Source organism: Oncorhynchus mykiss, chromosome 8 (genome assembly GCF_013265735.2).
Source record: "Oncorhynchus mykiss isolate Arlee chromosome 8, USDA_OmykA_1.1, whole genome shotgun sequence".
In the NCBI taxonomy this organism is placed as follows: Eukaryota; Metazoa; Chordata; class Actinopteri; order Salmoniformes; family Salmonidae; genus Oncorhynchus; species Oncorhynchus mykiss.
Genome location: NC_048572.1, coordinates 14,548,740 through 14,573,813, shown reverse-complemented (window position 1 = coordinate 14,573,813; position 25,074 = coordinate 14,548,740). Strand labels below are relative to the sequence as shown.

The 25,074-nt window shown below is 44.4% G+C and overlaps 1 protein-coding gene across 2 annotated transcripts; it reads left to right on the top strand.

The window, feature by feature from the left end:
- The first annotated feature begins 229 nt into the window (after positions 1-229).
- On the top strand, positions 230-24,133 carry LOC110529446 (14-3-3 protein zeta). 2 transcript variants are annotated; one of them, XM_021611616.2, is made up of 6 exons: positions 230-395; positions 2,020-2,468; positions 14,863-14,986; positions 19,917-20,080; positions 20,835-20,930; positions 22,767-24,133. In XM_021611616.2, exons 2-6 carry the CDS (start codon positions 2,175-2,177, stop codon positions 22,821-22,823), a joined length of 735 nt encoding a protein of 244 aa, XP_021467291.1. In that variant the 5' UTR covers positions 230-395; positions 2,020-2,174; the 3' UTR covers positions 22,824-24,133. The 2 variants fall into 2 exon arrangements, with proteins under 2 accessions (XP_021467291.1, XP_021467292.1); XM_021611617.2 differs by having other exon boundaries at positions 257-401.
- The last annotated feature ends 941 nt before the right edge of the window (positions 24,134-25,074 follow it).

Genomic DNA, 25,074 nt, shown 5'->3' with positions numbered 1-25,074 from the left:
ACTCGGGAACTCGGACCTCTTTCTAGAGCTTCAACTTTCCGACCTGAAAATCACTGACGTCATGATTTGACTTCGCATTTTTCCGAGTTTCCAGTTGTTTTGAACGCGGCATATGTGATGTGGAAAAGTGTTAGATATCCATGGTAATGATGACGTCTTCTCCCTTGCTTTAATTTGAGGAGACCCCGTGGCCTCAAAGCCCGCCTCTTCCCCCGCGCTATCATCCTATTGATTCTTGTTTTTAACAGTGTTGGTTGATCCGTCTCAAAAACGGGTTCTCATTGGGCTACCGTTTTGTTAGACACGCCCGTTGGTCTGATTTGGTTGAAGGCATAGATTATTTCCCTGCCCGAATATCTTCGTAAGGTATTTACTCGGTGGCGGATTGGAACCAGGTAAAGGTTGGGGAAATATATTAACATTTTTTTATTTCAATCTTGGAAATTAATGTGTAGGTTATTACATTTAACATGAAGTTCGATTGTTCCAATTTTGTAAGGAAATGTAAACTGTCTATGGATAGTTAGTATACGATGTCGTTTGGTCGCCAGTGCAGTGGTGCTTCATAAAAACGATTCATTCTGTGTCGCGCGGGGTTAGTCAAGCAAGCTAGTTAGTATTCGCTTGTCAGGGCAAAACAACACGGGGCAAACCATAGCGAAACCAACACACTTGCTTTTAACGAGAAAACAGCAGTTGTAGCGGCTAGGATGTTAACTCTTGAACAAGTCTTTTGAGTTACAACATATCAGTCCTCCAACCATTAACTGTCTGTTAGCTAGTCAAGTGGTGAATGCGTTTTTATTTTTGTACCTTTTGTATTTAACTAGGTAAGTCAGTTAGGAACGCATTCTTATTTTACAATGACGGCCTACCCCGGCCAAACCCTCCCCCTAACCCGGACGACGCTGGGCCAATTGTGCGCCGCCCAAAGGGACTCCCGATGACGGCCGATTGTGAAGCCCTTACTACTGAGATGCAGTGCCTTAGACTGCTGCGCCCCTCGTGAACTTCCCTTAGCAACTAATTGGAAGAGTATGTTACTTTAGCTAACTAGCAGAAAAGTTAAGGTATATCCAAAGATATTTATAACTAACCCAAGATGGTTCACCTGTGTCGTTTTCAATGGGAGCAAATTAAGCATAGTGGCGTGAACAGGCAAGGAGTTGGGCAGAGCCAAGCAGGAGTTAGTGAAATCCTTTTGGCACGTTCTAGTATGCCTATTTCCTTTAGGGAATGCCTGCTCTGTTTAGTGTATTTGTGCACTTGCACGCCTTGTAAACAATAGTTTGAAACCAGAAAAAAACATAACTTAGTGCTGTCTATTCGTAACACTGCCGGCCACTGATCTTCCTCTCCTCACCATATTTGTTGTGGAGTGGAAATTCCAACCAGATGCTTCAGATTTATACATCCGGTGAGACATCTGGCTCCGTGTTCATTATGGTATAATCAGAGATATTAGAGAATGGAGGAGATAAGAATCCCATTGGGAAATGTATGAAGAAACGTATAATGCCCCACCCAGCAGACTGTCGACCAATTGTGTCATGGTGTGTAACGCGGGTGCTAAACTTACCATTGCGCAATCCCTTCTCAGTCAGGATATGAGTCGCGAAACCTTCCCATTTTCCTCGAAAGTACATAATGTGGTTATTCCAAATCTACAATATTATAGAGAGCAAGGTAATTCTCACATCTCTGAAAAGATTTGCATTGTTGTACTTGTTCATGAAATTGACTCCTTGAATGAGCGCTCAGAATCGTCCAGATTGCACCGTGCGGCCCATTGACGACTCATTGGCAATTTACACAATGGGCATTAGTACAATTTAAATGGCGTTTCCCATCTCCTAGGCAAGTCAGTTCGGTATCCCAGCTAGCTAATGTTATCTTAACAAGTTATTGAATTGATTTATTTTTGTTACAGGTGAACTGAGTTGAGTTGACTAGCTAGCCAACCAAACGGCCTTACAAGGTGTGCATGCATTGACCATCCTAAACAATTTTCTTCCCCAGGTGTCTGGATAACATACCTGTACCTCCACCCACCTGCCCAAAGATTATAACTATCGTTATACACGATCAGTCCCCACACCGTTGTCCCCTTCTCACATCTTCGGACTTTCTTTGAAACTGCAAGCGACAGTTTGAACATACGATAACTCACAAACATGGATAAAACGGAGCTGATTCAGAAAGCCAAGCTGGCCGAACAGGCGGAGCGTTACGACGACATGGCTTCGTCCATGAAGGAGGTAACGGAGAAGGGTGCAGAGCTGTCATGCGAGGAGAGGAACCTTCTCTCGGTCGCCTACAAGAATGTTGTCGGGGCCCGGAGGTCTGCATGGCGGGTGATCTCCGCCATCGAGCAGAAGACAGAGGGCAGCGACAAGAAGCTTCAGATGGTCAAGGAGTACCGGGAGAAGGTGGAGACAGAGTTACGAGACATCTGCAACGATGTATTGGTGAGTTAATGTATTTCTTCTAGCCAGTATGGGCATGCATGGCTTTGAGAGAGCCACATTTGATTTACCTTGTTTATCTTCTCTGCTGTAAATTGAGGACAGATATTCAGTGACGACAGCAATAAACCATCTCAGCCTGTAGGCTCAGCACAAGCAGCAAACGGGGTCACTTGTGTTATAAAAAGCTTGATTGATAGAATCACCAACACACTATGTTTCTGTGAGGCTGAGGGTGGCACCAACTTGGATAGATGGTAGCTTAACACAACAGGATTCATACAATTACCAATGGGCTCTTGATTTGAGAAACTGAAAAGCAAAATAAGCTGTCATCCATTCCTTTTCTTGGGGAATGAAATGGTGATTCGGTTGACTGAGTAGTGGTATCCCCCTCTCTGTATGAAAATCTATTTACTAGTAGTGCACAATGGCGCTGTCATAAGTCCCTCATTCATGGACTTTGACATTGCAATGCTTCTATTTGTGACGTTTATCTGAAACTATGCAGAAAGTCTGCCCCAATTGATTCTGAGCCACAGTGGTGAAGTGGCATGACCTCCCCTTTCCACTGCTGCTCCCATTCAATAATGTGTCGTAAGGCAGGCAGCACCTCTTTCTTTCCTTCTTTAAATTTCACTGAATAGTTTATTAGGGTTGTCAACAGAACAGTCAGACATTGAGTCAAAGGCCATGGCAAATGTTCACGTAAGGGGCTCTACTTTTACTTGGCAGACTTGTGTGGTTTAGTTCGATTCTCTGCTTGAGTTTGATATGCCAGATCAATAAGGCAGAGCAGCAGCCAGTGAACTGGGCCTCCAGTGGAGATGTTACAGTATCTAGATATGATGACGCGTAAAACATTATTTTTTTTGAGTTGGACCTGTGCTACTGATAATATTGGCAAATGACTTGACAGCGCTGTAATAATTCTGTTACTACTACATTTTGAGAATGTGTGCCCCCCATCTTTTTTTCAATCCAAGGCCATTTTATTTTTGCTTTTGTACAGGATGGTTGTTTCATGCATTTCCTGTGGAACTGAACTAATTTTAAGCACACACCTTCCTTCCCATGTAGTAGGGAACACTATTTTGGGGATCAACTAAGTTTGGCTGTCATGGGCTGGTCATATCCCCCCACCCTATCTGGTGGATCCTGTGGCCTTTGCTGTCCCTCAGTTCTTTGTTCAACAGAAGGCCATGGTTGCATCTGAAATGGCAGCCTGTAGGGCCCTGGTTTAAAGTAGTGCACTAAATATGGAATAGGGTGCCATTTGAGACCCCATAACGTGTGTTAGCTGGAAGTTACCTGACCTGTTTGCTCCATGTCCCATCTACTGCCACTATGGGAAAGTTTATTGTTGCACCTGGCTGTAGGGTTTGAGTAGGTGTGGCCATGGTGAAAGACAGCACATGTAATCTGTGAGAGATTACAGGTCACAGTCCCTAGTGTTCATCCACTTTAACAAATACTGCTGCTTGACATCCAAATTATACAGAGGCTATGGGCTAAATGTCAAACGAGGCTAATTTACTCTTAATTCCACTCTGCTCTTGCCAGTATCACTTGTTTATTTATTTTAAGTATTGGCCCTCGCCACCTTTTGTCAGAGTTTATTTGGCGTTCTTGACATACTTGCCCAATGTGTAAAACCAAGATTTAGTTTCTCATTGGTAGTAGTTCATGACCTTCCCGTGGGCTCACTGTATTCAGCTTTAATGTAGTACTCTCTTCTCTAGTGTTAACTACTCAACCAGCACAATAACCGTGTGTGTCTAAAGAATGTATGTAGCCGCCTTACTCTAAATAGGGCAGCGACATTAGTGCTGTTGGCAGATTAAGAGATGTTTGCGCGACGTCTAACTGTATTGTTCAGTTTATCCCTCCGAACAGGAGGTGTCCTCCACATCAGGGTCTGCGTCCCTAATGGCACCCTATCCCCTATATAGTTCACTACTTTTGACCAGGGCCCTATGGGGAATATGTCGTTTGGAATGCAGACCTGGGCCTCAAAGGAAAGGGGATGGATCGGTTCCAAAAGCCAGGCTAGTTTGATACAGAACCTAATGCACATCCTTGACACCGAGGAAGAGTGGTTTCCTGTCAAAAGGGGGACTTGTGTGGCAGTGACTTCATTCAACAGGTTGTCTGAAACATTTAACATATAGCATGGTAGACAGGCACACAAGTCCTGAGCACATGTGGCTTTTACAGTTGTCCAGACACATTTATTGTACATTAGCTAGATGTTTGGTGATGGAGGAAAATCTCACTTATATTGTGTCTCTTGTAGATCGGGCTTAGATCAATCACTGTGGTGGATTAAAGCCGGTCATTAGTATTCCAGATGGGTCCATCCTCTACTCAACACCCTTTGATCTACGCAAGCCAAGCTCTCGTCCACACAGACCCTGAACTTAACCTACACACATGGCGTGCAGAGCCTTGATCAAGTGGGTGACCCTCAGGGCACAAGCCATGCGTACACTCCTCCCCACGAGGACCAGGGTTCAATCCCAGTCTCCCCCTTCATCTAATGTCACCCTTCTAGATCTATGCCTGTCCAATAGCCTCGTATGGTTAAGTGGAACTCTTCTTTAAAAATAAACTACACATATGGCATTATCCTGCTGTCACTTCCTGTATAGGAAGCTGTGACCCTGATAGACGGATGTCCATTGAGGGTGTGCTGGTGTGGCAGGCTCAGCACTGAGCTAGCGCGCGCACTGAGCCACATCTGGGTGCTCTAATTCTGCACTGGCCATCTGTTAAAGCGCCCTGCTTTACGGGGCCCCTCTGGGCCAGTGCCCTCTACATGGGGCGATCTGGGCTAGTGCCCTACACTCTCCAGTGGCCCTCTGTCTTGATTATTGTAGGTCATTTGTATAACCTACGGTAAGCTTATGAACTCTTACAAACTCAACCAAAGTTTATTTTATTTTACCTTTATTTTACTAGGCAAGTCAGTTAAGAACATTCCTATTTACCATGACAGCCTAACCCGGACGACGCTGGGCAAATTGTGTGCCACCCGATGGGACTCCCAATCATGGCAGTTGTGATAGTCTGAAATCAAATCAAATCAAATTTCAAATTTTATTTGTCACATACACATGGTTAGCAGATGTTAATGCGAGTGTAGCGAAATGCTTGTGCTTCTAGTTCCGACAATGCAGTAATAACCAACAAGTAATCTAACTAACAATTCCAAAACTACTGTCTTGTACACAGTGTAAGGGGATAAAGAATATGTACATAAGGATATATGAATGAGTGATGGTACAGAGCAACATAGGCAAGATACAGTAGATGGTATCGAGTACAGTATATACATATGAGATGAGTATGTAAACAAAGTGGCATAGTTAAAGTGGCTAGTGATACATGTATTACATAAGGATACAGTCGATGATATAGAGTACAGTATATACGTATGCATATGAGATGAATAATGTAGGGTAAGTAACATTATATAAGGTAGCATTGTTTAAAGTGGCTAGTGATATATTTACATCATTTCCCATCAATTCCCATTATTAAAGTGGCTGGAGTTGAGTCAGTGTCAGTGTGTTGGCAGCAGCCACTCAATGTTAGTGGTGGCTGTTTAACAGTCTGATGGCCTTGAGATAGAAGCTGTTTTTCCAGTCTCTCGGTCCCAGCTTTGATGCACCTGTACTGACCTCGCCTTCTGTATGATAGCGGGGTGAACAGGCAGTGGCTCGGGTGGTTGATGTCCTTGATGATCTTTATGGCCTTCCTGTGACATCGGGTGGTGTAGGTGTCCTGGAGGGCAGGTAGTTTGCCCCCGGTGATGCGTTGTGCAGACCTCACCACCCTCTGGAGAGCCTTACGGTTGAGGGCGGAGCAGTTGCCGTACCAGGCGGTGATACAGCCCGCCAGGATGCTCTCGATTGTGCATCTGTAGAAGTTTGTGAGTGCTTTTGGTGACAAGCCGAATTTCTTCAGCCTCCTGAGGTTGAAGAGGCGCTGCTGCGCCTTCTTCACAATGCTGTCTGTGTGAGTGGACCAATTCAGTTTGTCTGTGATGTGTATGCCGAGGAACTTAAAACTTGCTACCCTCTCCACTACTGTTCCATCGATGTGGATAGGGGGGTGTTCCCTCTGCTGTTTCCTGAAGTCCACAATCATCTCCTTAGTTTTGTTGACGTTGAGTGTGAGGTTATTTTCCTGACACCACACTCCGAGGGCCCTCACCTCCTCCCTGTAGGCCGTCTCGTCGTTGTTGGTAATCAAGCCTACCACTGTCGTGTCGTCCGCAAACTTGATGATTGAGTTGGAGGCGTGCGTGGCCACGCAGTCGTGGGTGAACAGGGAGTACAGGAGAGGGCTCAGAACGCACCCTTGTGGGGCCCCAGTGTTGAGGATCAGCGGGGAGGAGATGTTGTTGCCTACCCTCACCACCTGGGGGCGGCCCGTCAGGAAGACCAGTACCCAGTTGCACAGGGCGGGGTCGAGCCCCAGGGTCTCGAGCTTGATGACGAGCTTGGAGGGTACTATGGTATTGAATGCCGAGCTGTAGTCAATGAACAGCATTCTCACATAGGTATTCCTCTTGTCCAGATGGGTTAGGGCGGTGTGCAGTGTGGTTGAGATTGCATCGTCTGTGGACCTATTTGGGCGGTAAGCAAATTGGAGTGGGTCTAGGGTGTCAGGTAGGGTGGAGGTGATATGGTCCTTGACTAGTCTCTCAAAGCACTTCATGATGACGGAAGTGAGTGCTACGGGGCGGTAGTCGTTTAGCTCAGTTACCTTAGCTTTCTTGGGAACAGGAACAATGGTGGCCCTCTTGAAGCATGTGGGAACAGCAGACTGGTATAGGGATTGATTGAATATGTCCGTAAACACACCGGCCAGCTGGTCTGCGCATGCTCTGAGGGCGCGGCTGGGGATGCCGTCTGGGCCTGCAGCCTTGCGAGGGTTAACACGTTTAAATGTCTTACTCACCTCGGCTGCAGTGAAGGAGAGACCGCATGTTTTCGTTGCAGGCCGTGTCAGTGGCACTGTATTGTCCTCAAAGCGGGCAAAAAAGATATTTAGTCTGCCTGGGAGCAGGACATCCTGGTCCGTGACTGGGCTGGATTTCTTCCTGTAGTCCGTGATTGACTGTAGACCCCTTGTGTCTGAGCCGTTGAATTGAGATTCTACTTTGTCTCTGTACTGACGCTTAGCTTGTTTGATAGCCTTGCGGAGGGAATAGCTGCACTGTTTGTATTCGGTCATGTTACCAGACACCTTGCCCTGATTAAAAGCAGTGGTTCGCGCTTTCAGTTTCACGCGAATGCTGCCATCAATCCACGGTTTCTGGTTAGGGAATGTTTTAATCGTTGCTATGGGATCGACATCTTCAACGCACGTTCTAATGAACTCGCACACCGAATCAGCGTATTCGTCAATGTTGTTGTCTGACGCAATACGAAACATGTCCCAGTCCACGTGATGGAAGCAGTCTTGGAGTGTGGAGTCAGCTTGGTCGGACCAGCGTTGGACAGACCTCAGCGTGGGAGCCTCTTGTTTTAGTTTCTGTCTGTAGGCAGGGATCAACAAAATGGAGTCGTGGTCAGCTTTTCCGAAAGGGGGGCGGGGCAGGGCCTTATATGCGTCGCGGAAGTTAGAGTAACAATGATCCAAGGTCTTTCCACCCCTGGTTGCGCAATCGATATGCTGATAACATTTAGGGAGTCTTGTTTTCAGATTAGCTTTGTTAAAATCCCCAGCTACAATGAATGCAGCCTCCGGATGAATGGTTTCCAGTTTGCAAAGAGTTAAATAAAGTTCGTTCAGAGCCATCGATGTGTCTGCTTGGGGGGGGGATATATACGGCTGTGATTATAATCGAAGAGAATTCTCTTGGTAGATAATGCGGTCTACATTTGATTGTGAGGAATTCTAAATCAGGTGAACAGAAGGATTTGAGTTCCTGTATGTTTCTTTCATCACACCATGTCGCGTTAGTCATAAGGCATACGCCCCCGCCCCTCTTCTTACCAGAAAGATGTTTGTTTCTGTCTGCGCGATGCGTGGAGAAACCCGTTGGCTGCACCGCTTCGGATAGTCTCTCCAGTGAGCCACGTTTCCGTGAAGCAAATAACGTTAGTCTCTGATGTCCCTCTGGAATGCTACCCTTGCTCGGATTTCATCAACCTTGTTGTCAAGAGACTGGACATTGGCAAGAAGAATGCTAGGGAGTGGTGCACGGTGTGCCCGTCTCCGGAGTCTGACCAGAAGACCGCCTCGTTTCCCTCTTTTTCGGAGTTGTTTTTTTTTTGGGGTCGCTGCATGGAATCCACTCCGTTGTCCTGTTTGTAAGGCAGAACACAGGATCCGCGTCGCGAAAAACATATTCTTGGTAGTACTGATGGTGAGTTGATGCTGATCTTATATTCAGTAGTTCTTCTCGACTGTATGTAATGAAACCTAAGATGACCTGGGGTACTAATGTAAGAAATAACACGTAAAAAAACAAAAAACTGCATAGTTTCCTAGGAACGCGAAGAGAGGCGGCCATCTCTGTCGGCGCCGGAACGAATCGAACCAGGGTCTGTAGTGAAAGCCTCTAACACTGAGAAGCAGTGCCTTAGACTGCTGTGCCACTCGGGTGATGGATAACTATGCAGAATGATTACAGCTGCTGATATACTGGAGTCTCAGTATTATTGTGTATGGTACCGATAACCTTCTTTACCATAGGCCTACTCCTCTTGTGATCATCGTGCATGCTGTTCGTTTGATCTGACCACCATGGATAGTAGGGCTGGGATTTGCCGGGGACCTCACAATTTGATCTCACTGCGATTCAATAATGCGATTGATTTTACAAACATATTGCTTACTATATATCTGCTGCAGAGATACAAGAGCTATATAAAAATGTGCGGAACCTGTTGACTCATCCGCCTCCCTGCTCCGTTATCAGCTACGTTATCTTGGTTGTTGACCAACATTGTTAACTTCACTATCTTAGTACAGACATTTCACACTTTATTCTATCTACAAATACCTAGGTGTCTGGTTAGACTGTAGTCTCACATTAAGCATCTCCAATCCAAAATTAAATCTAGAATCGGCATCCTATTCCGCAACCTTAACTCATGCTGTCAAACACACCCTCATAAAGCTCGTTCATGTGAATGAGCATATTGGAAGATTCCATGTCAGCAGGGATGGGATTTTGTTAATGTGTTATTGGTTTATTGTATTTTGAGAAATGTGTTGCAATGTATATAATTCATTATGTTTAGCTGAGTGGAAAATGTAGGATTTGATGAAGGTAATTGCTTAATTAATTAGTGCTGGGTAAGTTCTGATGGGAGGGGCTTCCCCTACAAAAGGAGTCTCTCTTTCAGTTCAAGGGGGGAACCATTTTGGTTTGAGCTGTTGATGGGGCAGCATTGTTTTTTTAAGCTGTCACCCTTAATGTGTAGTTTGGATGGCAGTACTGTTGTTTTTCTTCCGGATTCACTATGTAAATAAACACCCTTGCACAGAAGTACTTTTGCGGCACCACCATCTTTTTATTTGATAGAGGTTAGGTTTTTCAGTTTAGCCTTCTGGCCTAATCTACGTGACAAGCCAGTGAGGAATTATTGATAAGGTTGGAGCCAAAGTGCTGTTCACTGTTTCCAGGTGACCCTAATTAATGTTTCTTACTTCGAGTAGCAAGCTAACTTATAAGAAATCCCACTATGTCCTCCGAACCCTCAAACAGGTAAAGTGTCAATACAGAACTAAGATTGAATCGTACTACTCCGGCTCCGACGCTCGTCGGATGTGGCAGGGCTTGCAAACTATAAGACTACAAAAGGAATCACAGCCGCGTGCTGTCCAGTGACACAAACCTACAAGGCAAGCAACACTGAAGCATTCATAAGAGCCCCAGCTGTTCCGTACTACTGTGATCACGCTCGCCGCAGCCAATTTAAGACCTTTTAAATAGGTCAACATTCAAGGTCGCAGGGCCAGACGGATTACCAGGACGTGTACTCCGAGCATGCGTTGATCAACTGGCAAGTGTCTTCACTGACGGTTTCAACCCCTGTCCGAGTCCGTAATACCAACATGTTTCAAGCAGACCACCATAGTCCCTGTACCCAAGAACACTAAGGTAACCTGCCTAAATGACTACTGACCCGTAGCACTCCCATCATGAAGTGCTTTGAAAGGCTGGTCATGCCTAACATTAACACCATTATCCCAGAAACCCTAGACCCACTCCAATTTGCATACCGCCCCAACAGATTCACAAATGATGCAGGTTCTATTGCACTCCACACTGCCCTTTCCCACCTGGACAAAAGGAACATCTATGTGAGAATGCTATTCATTGATTACAGCTCAGCGTTCATCACCATAGTGCCCTCAAAGCTCATCACTAAGCTAAGGATCCTGGGACTAAACACCTCCCTCTGCAACTGTATCCTGGACTTCCAGGATAAGGGTAGGTAACAACACACATCCGCCATGCTGATTCTCAACACAGGGGCCCCTCAGGGGTGCATGCTCAGTCCCCTCCTGTACTCCCTGTTCACTCATGACTGCATGGCCAGGCACGACTCCAACACCAAGTTTTCAGATGACACAACAGTTGTGGGCCTGCTCACCGACGAGGCAGCCTATAGGGAGGTGGTCAGAGACCTGGCCGTGTGGTGCCAGGACAACAACTTCTCCCTCAGCGTGATCAAAACAAAGGAGTAATTTTGCACGCCCAATTTTTCAGTTTGATTTGTTAAAAGTTTGAAATATCCAATAAATGTCGTTCCACTTCATGAGTGTCCCACTTGTTGTTGATTCTTCACAAACAAATACAGTTTTATATCTTTATGTTTGAAGCCTGAAATGTGGCAAAAGGTCGCAAAGTTCAAGGGGGCCGAATACTTTCGCAAGGCACTGTAGACTGTTCTCTCTGCTACAGCACGGCAAGTGGTACCGGAGCGCCAAGTCTAGGTCCAAGAGGCTTCTAAACAGCTTCTACCCCCAAGCTATAAGACCGCTGAACATCTAATCAAATGGCTACCCAGATTATTTGCAATGCACCCCCTCGTTCCCGCTGCTGCTACTCAATTTATCTATGCATAGTCACTTTAACTCAACGTTAAAAAGTTTGGGGTCACTTAGAAATGTTCTTGTTTTTGAAAGAATACATTGTTTTAAATGACTATTGTAGCTGTAAACGGCAGATTTTTAATGGATTATCTACATAGGCATACAGAGGCCCATTTATCAGCAACCATCACTCCTGTGTTCAAATGGCATGTTAGCTAATCCAAGTTCATAATTTTAAAAGATGAATTGATCATTAGAAAACCCTTTTGCTATTATATTAGCACAGCTGAAAACTGTTCTGATTAAAGAAGCAATAAAACTGGCGGCCTTTAGACTAGTTGAGTATCAGGAGCATCAGCATTTGTGGGTTTGATTACAGGCTCAAAATGGCCAGAAACAGACCTTTTTCTTCTGAAACTCATCAGTCTATTCTTCTGAGAAATGTAGGCTATTCCATGTGAGAAACTGAGTATCTCATATCGCGCTGTGTACTACTCCCTTCACAGAACAGCGCAAATTGGCTCTAACCAGAATAGAAAGAGGAGTGGGAGACCCCGGTGCACAACTGAGCAAGAGGACAAGCACATTGGTGTCAAGTTTGAGAAACGGATGCCTCACAAGTCCCCAACTGGTAGCTTCATTAAATAGTACCCGCAAAACACCAGTCTCAACATCAACAGTAAAGAGGCAACTCTAGGATGCTAGCCTTCCAGGCAGAGTTCCTCTGTCCAGTGTCTGTTCTTTTGCCCTTCTTAATCTTTTATTTTTATTTGCCAGTTTGAGATGGCTTTTTCTTTGCAACTCTGTCTAGAAGGCCAGACTCCTGAACATCTAATGAAATAGCTACCCAAACTATTTGCATTGCCCCCCCCCCCACCTCCCCCTTTTTTACCCTGCTGCTACTCTGTTTATCTATGCATCGTCACTTTTTTTAATGACTCTACCTACATGTACATATTACCTTAATTACCTTGACTAACCCCGCACATTGACTCTGTACCGGTACCCCCTGTATATAGCCTCGCTACTGTTATTTTATTGTTGCTCCTTAATTTTTTATTTAGAAACTCCCTGCTAAGAAAATAAACTAGCAAACAGTAGTTTGTATATAGTAAGACACCACACACTAATAGTGTAGTTATGCTGCTTTCCATAAGCATTCTGTCACCAACATTGTGCCCATCTGACCATGCAAAGTGAACGTCAACAAAATGCTTGTGACTGTCGTTGAGAAACTGCTCTCTCCTTGAGTGACGGGGCAGGGCTTTGTGTGGTTAGCGGCAAAAAGGATGAGGGCGAGCGATGACTCATGTAGGAAACGAAGTAAACTATAACCGACATACACGCCAGAGTTGCGTATCACATTTATAGAAGGTAAAGTAAACTCAAACCAGTCCCTGCATCAGTGTGTGTGTGTGTGGTAAAATAGCCCCAGTGGCTAACTTTTTGTGGTGCAGAGGAAAAGACAAAGCTAGCCTAGAGTTAGGGACATGACAGCAAAAGAGCTGGGGCCTATCTGTCTTTTTAAATGGATGTCTAAAATGGCATCCTATAGTGCACTACCCATAGGGCCCTTGTTTAAAAGTAGTGCACTATATAGGGTACCATTTGATACACATGCTGAATGTCTGAGCACATGTTGAGGCGACAAGGTTGCTGCTGACGACAGGTGGAGAAAAGGGATCTTCTGTCCTGATTCCCATCCTCCCACTAGAGATGACCCAAATGGCAACTTATTCCCTACATAGTGCACTACTTTTGACCGGAGTCCTATAGGTCCTGACCAAATGTGGTGCACTAAATGGGAAATTGGGTGTCTATGGGTGAGTTCCAAATGTGGATGAAGGCAGAGAAGTGGTCTATATAATTCTTGACCATTCATGTTCGTTTGAGGGATCTACAAGTACGCTCTTCACTATAACTGTCATGCTGGATTGAGGTTTTTATTTTTCCTGGTAAAATGGTCAGCGGTACTAAATCATGCCTTGAGCCTGTGAGGAGAGGGACCTCTGCTTCACTGGCCTGCTAGCCTGCTACTAACACCCACAAACTGCTGTGGCTGCTGAGGATACAGGAGTGCCCCTTTCTCCATGTTGGTGCTGATGCCACGCAGAGGAAATGGTGGCTGGTCCAACCCTGTTCCTGGGTTGGCTGCTTGGCTGAAACGTGTGTTTAAGCAAGTGACTTCTCAGAACAAGCAGCAGTTAAGCTGTACTCTCCCCTCTGGCTGTCCATATCTATAGCAGTATTATGTCATCTCACTGAACAGTTGGTAGGGCAGAGTATAGTTGCCTGTAAGTGCCTCTCACTCAGGTTGTCGTCAGCCCATGCCGAGCTGATAATCGGGTATTAGAGAGCCAGCATGAACGGCAGCTTGTGGATGGTATCACCTTCACTCAAGCCTTCCACTGGGTTATATCTATGCCTCAGCATCTTTCACTGAGTTATCTGGGTTCAGGCCAGTGTTCCCTCTGGACCCAGATTAAACCTCCTTTGTATTTCCTCCCTCCTTCCTTTAGGCTGAACAGTGGCCTCTCCATGTGGAACTCCTGACCTCCGCAGGGAGCAGGCAACTGGTTAGCTGTTACCATGCCACACGTGTAGTCTTAGCCAGCGTTTGTGCTGCCATGCCAACTCTGTCACTCATTACCACGTGAAACAAGTTTGACGTGCCAATGACGGCAATGGAGGAGACAAGGACACAAACTTGTGGGACCAGGCTACCTGTCACACGTGGTCTCTAGGCAGGACTATTGTCTTCGGCTGTTAGCAGCTTGCCCTTAAAAGGAAGTGGAGAGGCGTTTGGCTCACACAGGAAGCTGGCTGTAGAGTGCTCATTGTTTCGTACCGGTGTTATGTGAATGCCACCACAACCTGTTTTTGTGTTACACCCACAACAAATTGAGGCAACGGTGAAGCCATCGAGTACAGCTTGGATGACTGATGGGGATCGAAAGTGAGATGCCCCTTTTTGCAACTGAAGTTAAGGCATGCCACTGTAGATGCTCTGATTTTCATGTTAACTAATCGAATGATGCATCAAAGTAAAGTTACTACATCCTGTTTTGTTGTTGCACAAAACCCCCATTTTCCATCGTGTTTTTGTGCGAGACAGCCAGGCAGGCAGATTAGGGTGTTTTTAATAAGATGGAATGAAGCCAAATGAAGGAGTCATCACAATTTTATGGGTGTTACAAAAAAGATATAGCTATTTGTGATAGGATGCATCCCATATGGAACCCCTATAAAGTAGTGCATAGGGTGCCATTTGGGACGTGCCCATGGAATTCGTAAAATTTAAATGAACTCTCCTCCTGTCTGTTTTCTCCCTCAGGGGCTGCTGAGCAAATATTTGATTGAAAATGCCCCTAATGCAGAGAGCAAAGTGTTCTATTTGAAGATGAAGGGAGACTACTACAGATACCTGGCTGAGGTGGCCTCTGGAGACGACAAGAAGGGTAAGTGGGTCTCCAGTCTACGTCCCATATGGCACCCTGTTCCCTACATAGTGCACTACTTTGGACCATGACCCAAATGGCCCCATATTCCCTATAAGGTGCACTACAGTCATGGGTTTTGGTCAAAAGTAGTGCACTATATTGGGAATAGAGGGTCATTTGGGACTCAAATCTACTCTCTCAGGAGTTATTGGGCTGCTGGCTCCAACTGGCCTCGCTGTCTCTCCCTATACTATATATATATAGTACCAGTCAAATGTTTGGACACAGACTCATTCAAGTGTTTATTTTTTTAAAACTATTTTCTACAATGTAGAATATTAGTGAAGACATCAACTATGAGATACACATACGGAATTATGTAGTAACCAAAAAGTGTTAAACTAATCAATATATATTTGAGATTCTTCAAAGTAGCCACCCTTTGCCTTGATGACAGCTTTGCACATTCTTGGCATTCTCTCAACTAGCTTCATGAGGTAGTCACCTGGAATGCATTTCAATTAACAGGTGTGTCTTGTTAATAGTTAATTTGTGGAATTTCTTTCCTTAATACGTTTGATCCATTTCAGTTGTGACAAGGTAGGGGTGGTATACAGAAGATGGCCCTATTTGGTAAAAGACCAAGTCCATATTATGGCAAGAACAGCTCAAATAAGCAAAGACAAACAACAGTCCATGACTTGAAGGACAGGCAATCTGGAAAATTTCAAGAACTTTGAAAGTTTCTTCAAGTGCAGTTGCAAAAACCATCGAGCGCCATGAGGAAACTGGCTCTCATGAGGACCGCCAAAGGAAAGGAAGACCCAGAGTTACCTCTGCAGCAGAGGATAAGTTCATTAGTTACCAGCCTCAGAAATTGCAGCTCAAATAAATGCTTCAGAGTTAAAGTAACACACATTTCAACATCAACTGTTCAGAGGTGTGAATCAGGCCTTCATGGCAAATAAACCTCTACCTAAAGGACACCAATAAGAAGAGACTTGCTTGTGCCAAGAGACATGAACAATGGACATTAGACCGATAGAAGTGTCCTTAATGCGTGATGAGTCCAAATGTGAGGTTTTTGGTTCCAACCGCTGTCTTTGTGAGACAAAGTACGTGAACAGATCTCTGCATGTGTGGTTCCCACTGTGAAGCATGGAGGTGGGGGGTGCTTTTCTGGGGATGCTGTTTCTACAGTGATACGCCATCCCATCTGGTTTGCGCTTAGTCCCACTATCATTTGTTTTTCTACAGGACAATGCCCCCAAAAAATCACTAGCAATTACTCTGACCAGAGGGGCCAACATTGGAATAATATTCTAATCTATTTTTAATATACATCAATAAAAAAGCCGACATGTCAATGTGTAGGTGATATGCATATTTGCTACAGCCTCATGTCCAAACCGATGCTGACATGAGGGAGGTGGCAGAAAATGTAGCTTAACTTTAATGAGACTTCCAGTTGCATAAAGTTAGACTAAACGGCAGTCATGTTTTGACAAATAATAATGAACGTTTAGAGGCTTGATTTTGTCGACATAGTTGAGGCACGGTTCATCAGATCAAATAGTCACAAGACAGAGTGAAGGACTGTGCCTGTTGCGCACCGCACACCACTCAGATTCAAGGTGGGTGGAGGTGCTCAGCATTTTTGAAACCGTTTACCATGAACGTAATTGTTTAAAGCCTGAATGTTTTTTATATTTTATGAAGCATGTCTTACCTTGTTTCAAAGTAGCCATATAAATGTTGAGGGAATTATATTAGAAACACTTAATATGCCAATTTACTTTTTCTTGTGCGGCCAAAGGCATAATCCTAGTCATGTTAGTAACCCATGCTAATTGATACGTCTTTAGAGCTCCGGTCTTGATTTCTAACGGTTTCATCTGTCACATGAAACCGCTCACGCACGTGGTGTGCTTTTGAGAACAGTGTTCCCGCTAATTGCAGTTTGGAACATTCCTGTGTAGCCTACAGCCATGTGCATATTGTTGATCTTATAATATGAAATACAACTTGATCAACATTTTTAAGCTGAATGGTCTGATCGGTTGCATCAGCCTCATTGCTTTTTAATATATTTCTTATTTAATGTGCAATGGTTGTATTAATTTTAGATATGTCATCACCGACAGGATGCCATTAATTTTGAGTCCTGGAAGGAATTATTTTATAAAGACAAAGTATTTGGTGGTTATATAGCAATATTTTGTAGGCTACCAAGCAATGTTTTATCATTCTTCGGCACTAAAGCAAATTTCGGGGCCGGCTGCGCGCACTTTAGAACTGTGAAAATTCTCCCGTCTTCTGCCACGAGTTTACTGTGACCACTAAGGCAATACCTGCTTTTAAGTTAGTTAGAACAGTGGCCAAGTAGACTACTGTGGCTTTTTTGATCGTAATGCAGGCCTATCAGTGGCCTACCATTTAAAAAAAAAAAAAAAAACAATGGAGAAAGTGTATCCCAAAACATTTTAAAAAGCTGTGTTTATCATTCAGCCAATGTGTGGTTTTCAATGTAGGCCTACATTCATGAGACTTAAAAAAAAAAAAAACGTGTAGGGATTTACATCAACCTGTTTGTTTTTTGCCCACTGGTCCTTCAGACAAGCTGACTGAAAATGTTTGATTCAAGAGACCACTTTACAAAATAAAATTCATTATTCCCATGCCATTATTTCAGTGACTCAGACAAATGATGCTACCCTCTGCCTATTGTTGAGGGATTGGGTTAAATGTGGAAGGTACATTTCTGTTGAATGCATTGTTGTACAGCTGACGAGTTATCTCCCTTTCTCTTATTGGCTACTTATTTTATTCAAGCCGGTCTCAAAATACAGCACTGTCCCTTTAAGACCTAAAAAAAAAAGCTCTTTACCTGACTTGCTTTCCAAAGATGTCTAGAAATGTACATTTTGTGCTCTTGTAGGAAGCAACCCCTCCCCCAATGCTGATGAGAAATGAGCTGTAACTGGGCTAATAACTCACTAACAAAGAATATGAACAAATGTGCAGAAGTGGTTACATGCAGCTCTCGCATTGATCTCAAAACAAGCTCATCTAGCAAATGTTGTGTGTGTCTGGAGCTCCATCCAGACCTCTCGCTCCAGGGGATGCAAGCTTGTTGGTTTAATGCAAGCTGAGTGAGTTTGGTCTGTGAACGTGGTGATGGGTATATGAATGTTCCCTCCCTGCCGCTGCGGGGTTCTTTCCCTCCCTCGTCCCTCTCCCATGTCTCCCTATCTCATCCATCCATGATTACCTTCCCTCCCTCCATACTTCTTTCCCTTCCCTCCATACTTCTCTCCCTTCCTTGCCTCCCTCTCTCTCTTTTCCTCCTGCCATGCCCTCCCCCCCCCCAGTGAGAGCCCTATCTGCCAGCCGCCTCCTCCCTGGCAAGCCTCAGCCACTGAACACGAGACTGCACAGAATTGCTGTCATGGTTTTCCCCTTACAGCACCGCCCCAACTGAGGAGGTTTGAACAGGGAGGGAGGATGTTGAAATGTAGGCCTCGTTAGTTAGTAGCCTAACGCTTGCTGGCTTATTTTGGCAACCAGGCCAGGGACTTTGCAACTTGATCCACATGTAACATATCCAGGGATTATTTGTTACATTGTTGTTCTTAGAAAATGCCATAGCACTATTCAAATCAAAATCAGATTTTATTCGTCACATGCTTGGTAAGCAACCAAATTTCACTTAGTCTACACCTAATTTACAGGCCCTTCCATTTGTTATAGAGAAATAATAGAGTAAAACGCATTAATAATAAACAATGAGTAACAATAACTTGGTACTGCTACCCTGTGTGTATATAGCTGAGTCGATGTGCTGGGGTACAACAGAATTTGAGGTAGATATGTACATATAACTTGGAATAAAGTGACTGATAATACTCAGTAGCAGCAGCATATGTGGTTAGTGCAAAAAGGGTCAATGCAGATAAATAGTCCAGGTAGGTATTTGGTTATCTATCTATTTATCAGTCTTATGGCTTTCGGGTAGAAGCTGTTCAGGGTCCTGTTGGTTCCAGACTTGGTGCTGTGCGGTAATAGACAGAACAGTCTGACGGGTGGCTGGGGTCTGACACATTTTCTTTTGACAGCGCCCGTTATAAAAGTCCTGGATGGCAGGGAGCTCGGCCCCAGTAATGTACTGGTCCGTACGCACTATTCTCTGAGGCGCCTTGTGGTTGAATGCCAAGCAGTTGACATGCCAAGCGTTAATGTAGCCAGTCAAGGTGCTCTCGATAGTGCAGCTGTATAACTTTTTGAGGATCTGAGGGCCCATGCCAAATCTTTTCAGCCTACTGAGGGGTAAGGGGTGTTGTCGTGCCCTCTTCACAACTGTGTTGGTGTGTGTGGACCATGGTAGATCATTAGTGATGTGGACACTGAGGAAGCTCTCAACCTTCTCCGTCTATGTGAATGGAGGTGTGCTCAGCCCTCTGTTTCCTGTAATCCACGATCCGCGACTTTGTCTTGCTGATGTTGAAGGAGAGGTTGTTGTCCTGGCACCACACTGCCAGGTCTCTGACCTCCCTATATAGGCTGTCTCGTCGTTGGTGATTAGGCCTACCACCGTCCTGTCGTCGGTAATGTAGCTCCGGTGCTCAACAAAGGATATTTATAAGCCCATTACCTCATGTAGCCTAGCTTTCAGGAATGCTTACAGTGGCCAGACCAGGGAAAGGAAAGTGACCCCATTTGCAGCAATGATGGATAGGCCTACCTAGAGGAGTAATATTTCAAATTTACAAAGTTTGTAATGAAAGACTGGTTCTGTCCCAAATGGCACCCTATTCCCTTTAATAGAGCACTTCTTTTGACTCTATGGGCCTTGAAGAGTAGTGTACTATATAAGGAATAGGGTGCCATTTGGGACGTAGACAATGTTTTAGAGTTGGAGCTATCTCAATGGTTCCTCCCCTTTCCACAGAGACGATATCCAACTCTCAAGACTCCTACCAGGAGGCGTTTGATATCAGCAAGAAGGAGATGCAGCCCACACATCCCATCCGCCTGGGCCTGGCCCTCAACTTCTCTGTCTTCTTCTACGAGATCCTAAACTCTCCAGAGAAGGCCTGCTCACTGGCCAAACAGGTAGGGATGATGAGACAACACAGCAGCCCACACAAACAGCACCAGATCCCCTATATAGTGCTTTCTTTTGACACCGGGCCTATGGGGCTTTGGTCAAAAGTAGTGCTCTATATAGGGTGAGATTATGGGGTGTACTATATACACTGAGTGTACAAACCATTACCTTCCATTATATATACTGACCAGGTAAAAGCTATGACTCTTATTGATGTCACTAGTTAAAGCCACTTCAATCAGTGTAGATGAAGCTGAGGAGGCTGGGTAAAAAAAAATGTAACCCTTGAGACAATTACAACATGGCTTGTATGTGTGCCATTCAGAGGGTGAATTGTCAAGACAAACGCGTAAAAAAAAGTGCCTTTTGAACTGGTTATGGTTTGAATGTGTCTAGAACTGCAACACTGCTGGGTTTTTCACGCTCAACAGTTTCCTGTGTGTATCAAGCATGGTCTAGCACCTAAAATACATCCAACCAACTTGACACAACTGTGGAGTCAACATGGGCCGGCATCCCTGTGGAACGCTTTCGACACCTTTGTAGAGTCCATCCGCCGACGAATTGCAGCTGTTCCGAGGGCAAATGGGGAGGGGGGCTGCAACTCAATATAAGAAAGGTGTTCTTAATGTTTTGTTTACTCAGTGTACACACACACACACAGCTGCATTATGTGCCATCTCTCTCCTGTCCATCTCCATCTTTGCCTCATCTCCCTGTTCATATGCATATCAACCATTGTTATTTGTGTGTTTGCAGGCCTTCGACGATGCCATTGCCGAGCTCGACACGCTGAGCGAAGACTCGTACAAAGACAGTACCCTCATCATGCAGTTGCTTAGAGACAACCTCACAGTAAGTATCCTCTGACCTCCCCCCACCGAGCCACGGGATTGGTTGCTTCATCAACACATCCCACACACACACCATACACCCACAGACACTGTGACTGCAACCCAGTCTAGTGAATGTGCATCTCATTTCAGTATTTTAATGGCAAGCAGGAGCCAGTTGAGTGACAAGCTATGATCTAAGGATTTGAACCAAGTGGAGCATAGGTATTTTATATATATATATATATATATTACACATTACACAGTGCATTCGGAAAGTTTTCAGACCCCTTCACATTTTCCACATTTTGTTACGTTACAGCCTTATTCTAAAATGGATGACATTTTTCCCCTCAATTTACACGCAAAGCGAAAATGTATTTTTCAGGCCCTTTGCTATGAGACTTGAAATTTAGCTCAGGGTGCAGTCTGTTTCCATTGATCATTCTTGATATTTCTACAACTTGGAGTCCACCTGTGATTAATTAAACTGGTTGGACATGATTTGGAAAAGCGCACACATGTCTATGTAAGGTCCCACAGTTGACAGTGCAGGTCAGGGCAAAAACCAAGCTGCGAGGTCGAAGGAATTGTCTGTTGAACTCTGAGACAGGATTGTGTTGAGGCACAGATCTGGGGAAGGGTACCAAAACATTTCTGCAGCATTGAAGGTCCCCAAGAACACAGAGGCCTCCATTCTTAAATAGAAGTTTCGAGCCACCAAGACTCTTCCTAAACTTGACAATCGGAGGAAGAAGGGCCTTAGTCAGGGAGGTGACCAAGATCTCGATGGTCACTCTAGAGCTCTGTCAGAGTTCCTCTGTGGAGATGGGAGAACCTTCCAGAAGGACAACTATCTCTGCAGTACTCCACCAAATCAGGCCTTTATGGTAGTGGCCAGACGGAAGCCACTCCTCAGTAAAAAGGCACATGACAGCCCGCTTGGAGTTTGCCAAAAGCCACCTAAAGGACTCTCGGACCATGAGAAACAAAATTCTCTGGTCTGATGAAACCGAGATTGCACTCTTTGGCCTGAATGCCAAGTGTCACGTCTGGAGGAAACCTGGCACCGTCCCTACTGTGAATCATGGTGGTGGCAGCATCATGCTGTGGGGATGTTTTTTTTTTTTTTTGCTGTCGAGACAGATACTCGTCAGGATCGAGCAAAAGATGAATGAAGTCAAGTACAGCGGGATCCTGGATGAAGACCTGCTCCAGAGCACTCAGGACCTCAGACTGGGGTGAAGGTTCACCTTGCAACAGGACAACGACCCTAAGCACACAGCCAAGACCACGCAGGAGTGGCTTCGGGACAAGTCTCTGAATGTCCTTGAATGGTCTAGACCTGATCATACAGCCTCTGGAGAGGCCTGAAAATAGCTGTGCAGGGATGCTCACCATCCAACCTGAAGAAGCTTGAGAGGATCTGCAGAGAAGAATGGGAGAAACTCCCCAAATACAGGTGTCAAGCTTGTAGAGTCAAACCCAAGAAGACTTGCGGCTGTAATCAATGACAAAGGTGCTTCAACAATGTAAAGGGTCTGAATACTTATGTACATGTCATATTTATTTTTAATAAATTGGAGAGATTCTAAACCTATTTTTGCTTTATCATTATGGGGTATTGTGGTGGAGAAAAACAACCTTTTTATCAATTTTAGATATGGCTGTAACAACAATTGGGAAAAAGTGAAGGGGTCTGAATACTTTTTGAATGCACTGTTTACCATTTAGACACTTGATTCCAAAGTGATTTACGGTAGTCAGTACATTTTGTCTGACTTCACTCCAGCAGGGTCTTTTGGATATCTGAGCTGCTTATTGTCAGTTTAATGGTATTTTGTCTTGTGTGTTTCAGCTATGGACGTCTGACAATGCAGCAGATGAGCCAGAGGCTGGAGATGGAGAGAACTGAGATACTCCCTGTCAACCCTCGCCAAGAAATACAACAAAAAAAAATGAGGAAAACAATCATTTTTACACCTTCATTCCTTATTGTTCCACTTGAAATGATTCTAGTAATGAATGCCAGTCGTACAATGGAGCTGCAGTGTGTGTGTGTGACATGAATCATTTTAGTTTTCACCACGACTCTGCTTTTTGGTATGAAGAAAAGCTCAATTAAGTAAATAATATTATCGCCATGCCTCAGTTTGCTTGTCCCCGCCTTCCTAATGTGCAGTTTCTGCTTTAAAAAAATATTAGCTTCACTTTAACTGTCTGTTCAACATGACAATATAGGATGTGTGTGTGTCCAGAAAGATCGGTTTTCTGAATTTTGAAAGGCCATTTGCAAACGGCAAGTATCATGCCGCCTGGGCATATGGTGGGGAGGGAAAGGTATGTCAAGCTGACCCAAATTTGACAGGAATTCTGGCTGCCTCCACTGTCCCCCTGTGTGTTGGTCTTCCAAAAAGGTTGCTAGGTAGTTGCATCTGTCAACACCTGCTGGCCCATGAAAGCCAACCTGACATATTTGGTTTATCCCAAATGGCACCCTATTCCTTTTTATAATGCACTAGTATTGACCAGAGCCCTCGTCAAACCTAATGCACTATGAAAGGTAATGGGGTGCTATTTGGGATACAAATTGTCTGGTAACTTGAACACTCCTGAAACCTGTATTTTATGAATCTGTGGGGGCTATCCAACCAGTGGTTGCATCCCTATCACCTTTATAGTGCACTACTTTTGACCAGGGCCCCTAGGGCTGTGGACTAAAGTAAAGTAGTGCACTATTGAAGGAATAGGGTGCTATTTGAGATGTTAACTGTCAACAGAGCAAGTCCTATCCATGGGCTCTTGTAACAAGGTCTCTCCCTCCACGGTTACAAAACACTCCTTCCTAGTTATATTATTCACCTCAATGTGTTACTTTGTAGCATGTCTGACAATAAAAAGTTGGTACTTTAAGACAAAAAAAAGAATGTGGAATGGCAATAGAATAAGTGCATGCATGCCCCTTTAATTTTTTTCACTGTACACTGGAATGGGGAATCAATATTGCATACAGAGTCCCGTTTTTGTTCAGTACTTTTCTTTGCAGGTTTGTGCACATGTCAGAGGGTGTTTGGTTTGTCCAGTGATTGTCATTAGAGATTGAGACCACTAGTGTTTTTGCTAATCATTGATTGTAGCCCCCAAACCTTTGTGAGAATGTTTAATGCCCTGATGTTATGTAACACCTATGTAACATGAATAAAAATGACATTTTGTAAACCATAATTTGTGAGCAGACATTGTTTATGAACCAGTCATGTTGTGGTTTTATTTGGTGTCCAATTTGTTTCGTTGGACATGACTAAAAACACCAGACAATCAGTTCCACGTCGTTTTATATTTTGGAAATCTGTTCCAAAGTTCTCACACATAATAGAGGTGTGATCATATACAAATATATTCGAAATGATAGTTTTTGTCAAATCTATTGGTTTCTTGCGGCCAATTTATAATTATGCTCTGGCACCACAACCATAAGCCCAAGAGAAAAAAAAATCAGCTCGATGAATCTAGTGGATCCCTGCTATACAGCAGGTTTTACTTAGTTGTGTGTAACAGTATAGCTTCCATCCCTCACCTCGAACCAAGGACCCTCTGCACACATCACCCATCGCTCCACAAAATCCGCAGCTCTTGCAGAGCAAGTGGAACAACTACTTCAAGGTCTGAGCGAGTGATGTCGCCGACTGAAACGCTATTAGCGCGCACCCCGCTAACTAGCTAGCCATTTCACGTCGGTTACACTGGACTAAACATATTCACTTAGTCAGCTAGGTCAAAAAACCAAGACTCACCCATGGTGGGCCCCAGAACCAAGTTTGGGAAACCCTCCCCTATACAGCATTACTTTTGATCAGGGCCCTAGTCAATAGTTCTGCGCTGAATAGGGAATAGGGTGCCATTTGGGACAAAGATAATACAGTACGTGTCTGGTAAAACGGACTACATGAGATTCATACAGTATCCTCATACAGAGTGGGAATACTATGTCCCAGTAGCCTCATTAAATCCCAGACATATTAATAGACTAGGGACTTCAGAATGAAAATAGCTGGCTTTTGAGCCCATCTCACATCACTTCAAGAATAGTGTTCGCCAATTTAATGTACGTCATACTGTACTTAATTTGACACTGATTATTACGTAATGTCCGTTTGTGCAGGAAT

What these genes read in the sequence shown, in the direction of transcription:
- LOC110529446 (XM_021611616.2), top strand. Translation starts at nt 2,175, where the DNA reads ATGGATAAAACGGAGCTGATTCAGAAAGCCAAGCTGGCCGAACAGGCG. An exon ending in CCTGCTCACTGGCCAAACAG is followed by an intron (nt 20,081 to 20,834) that starts GTAGGGATGATG and finishes GTGTGTTTGCAG; the next exon opens with GCCTTCGACGATGCCATTGC. An exon ending in TGCTTAGAGACAACCTCACA is followed by an intron (nt 20,931 to 22,766) that starts GTAAGTATCCTC and finishes TGTGTGTTTCAG; the next exon opens with CTATGGACGTCTGACAATGC.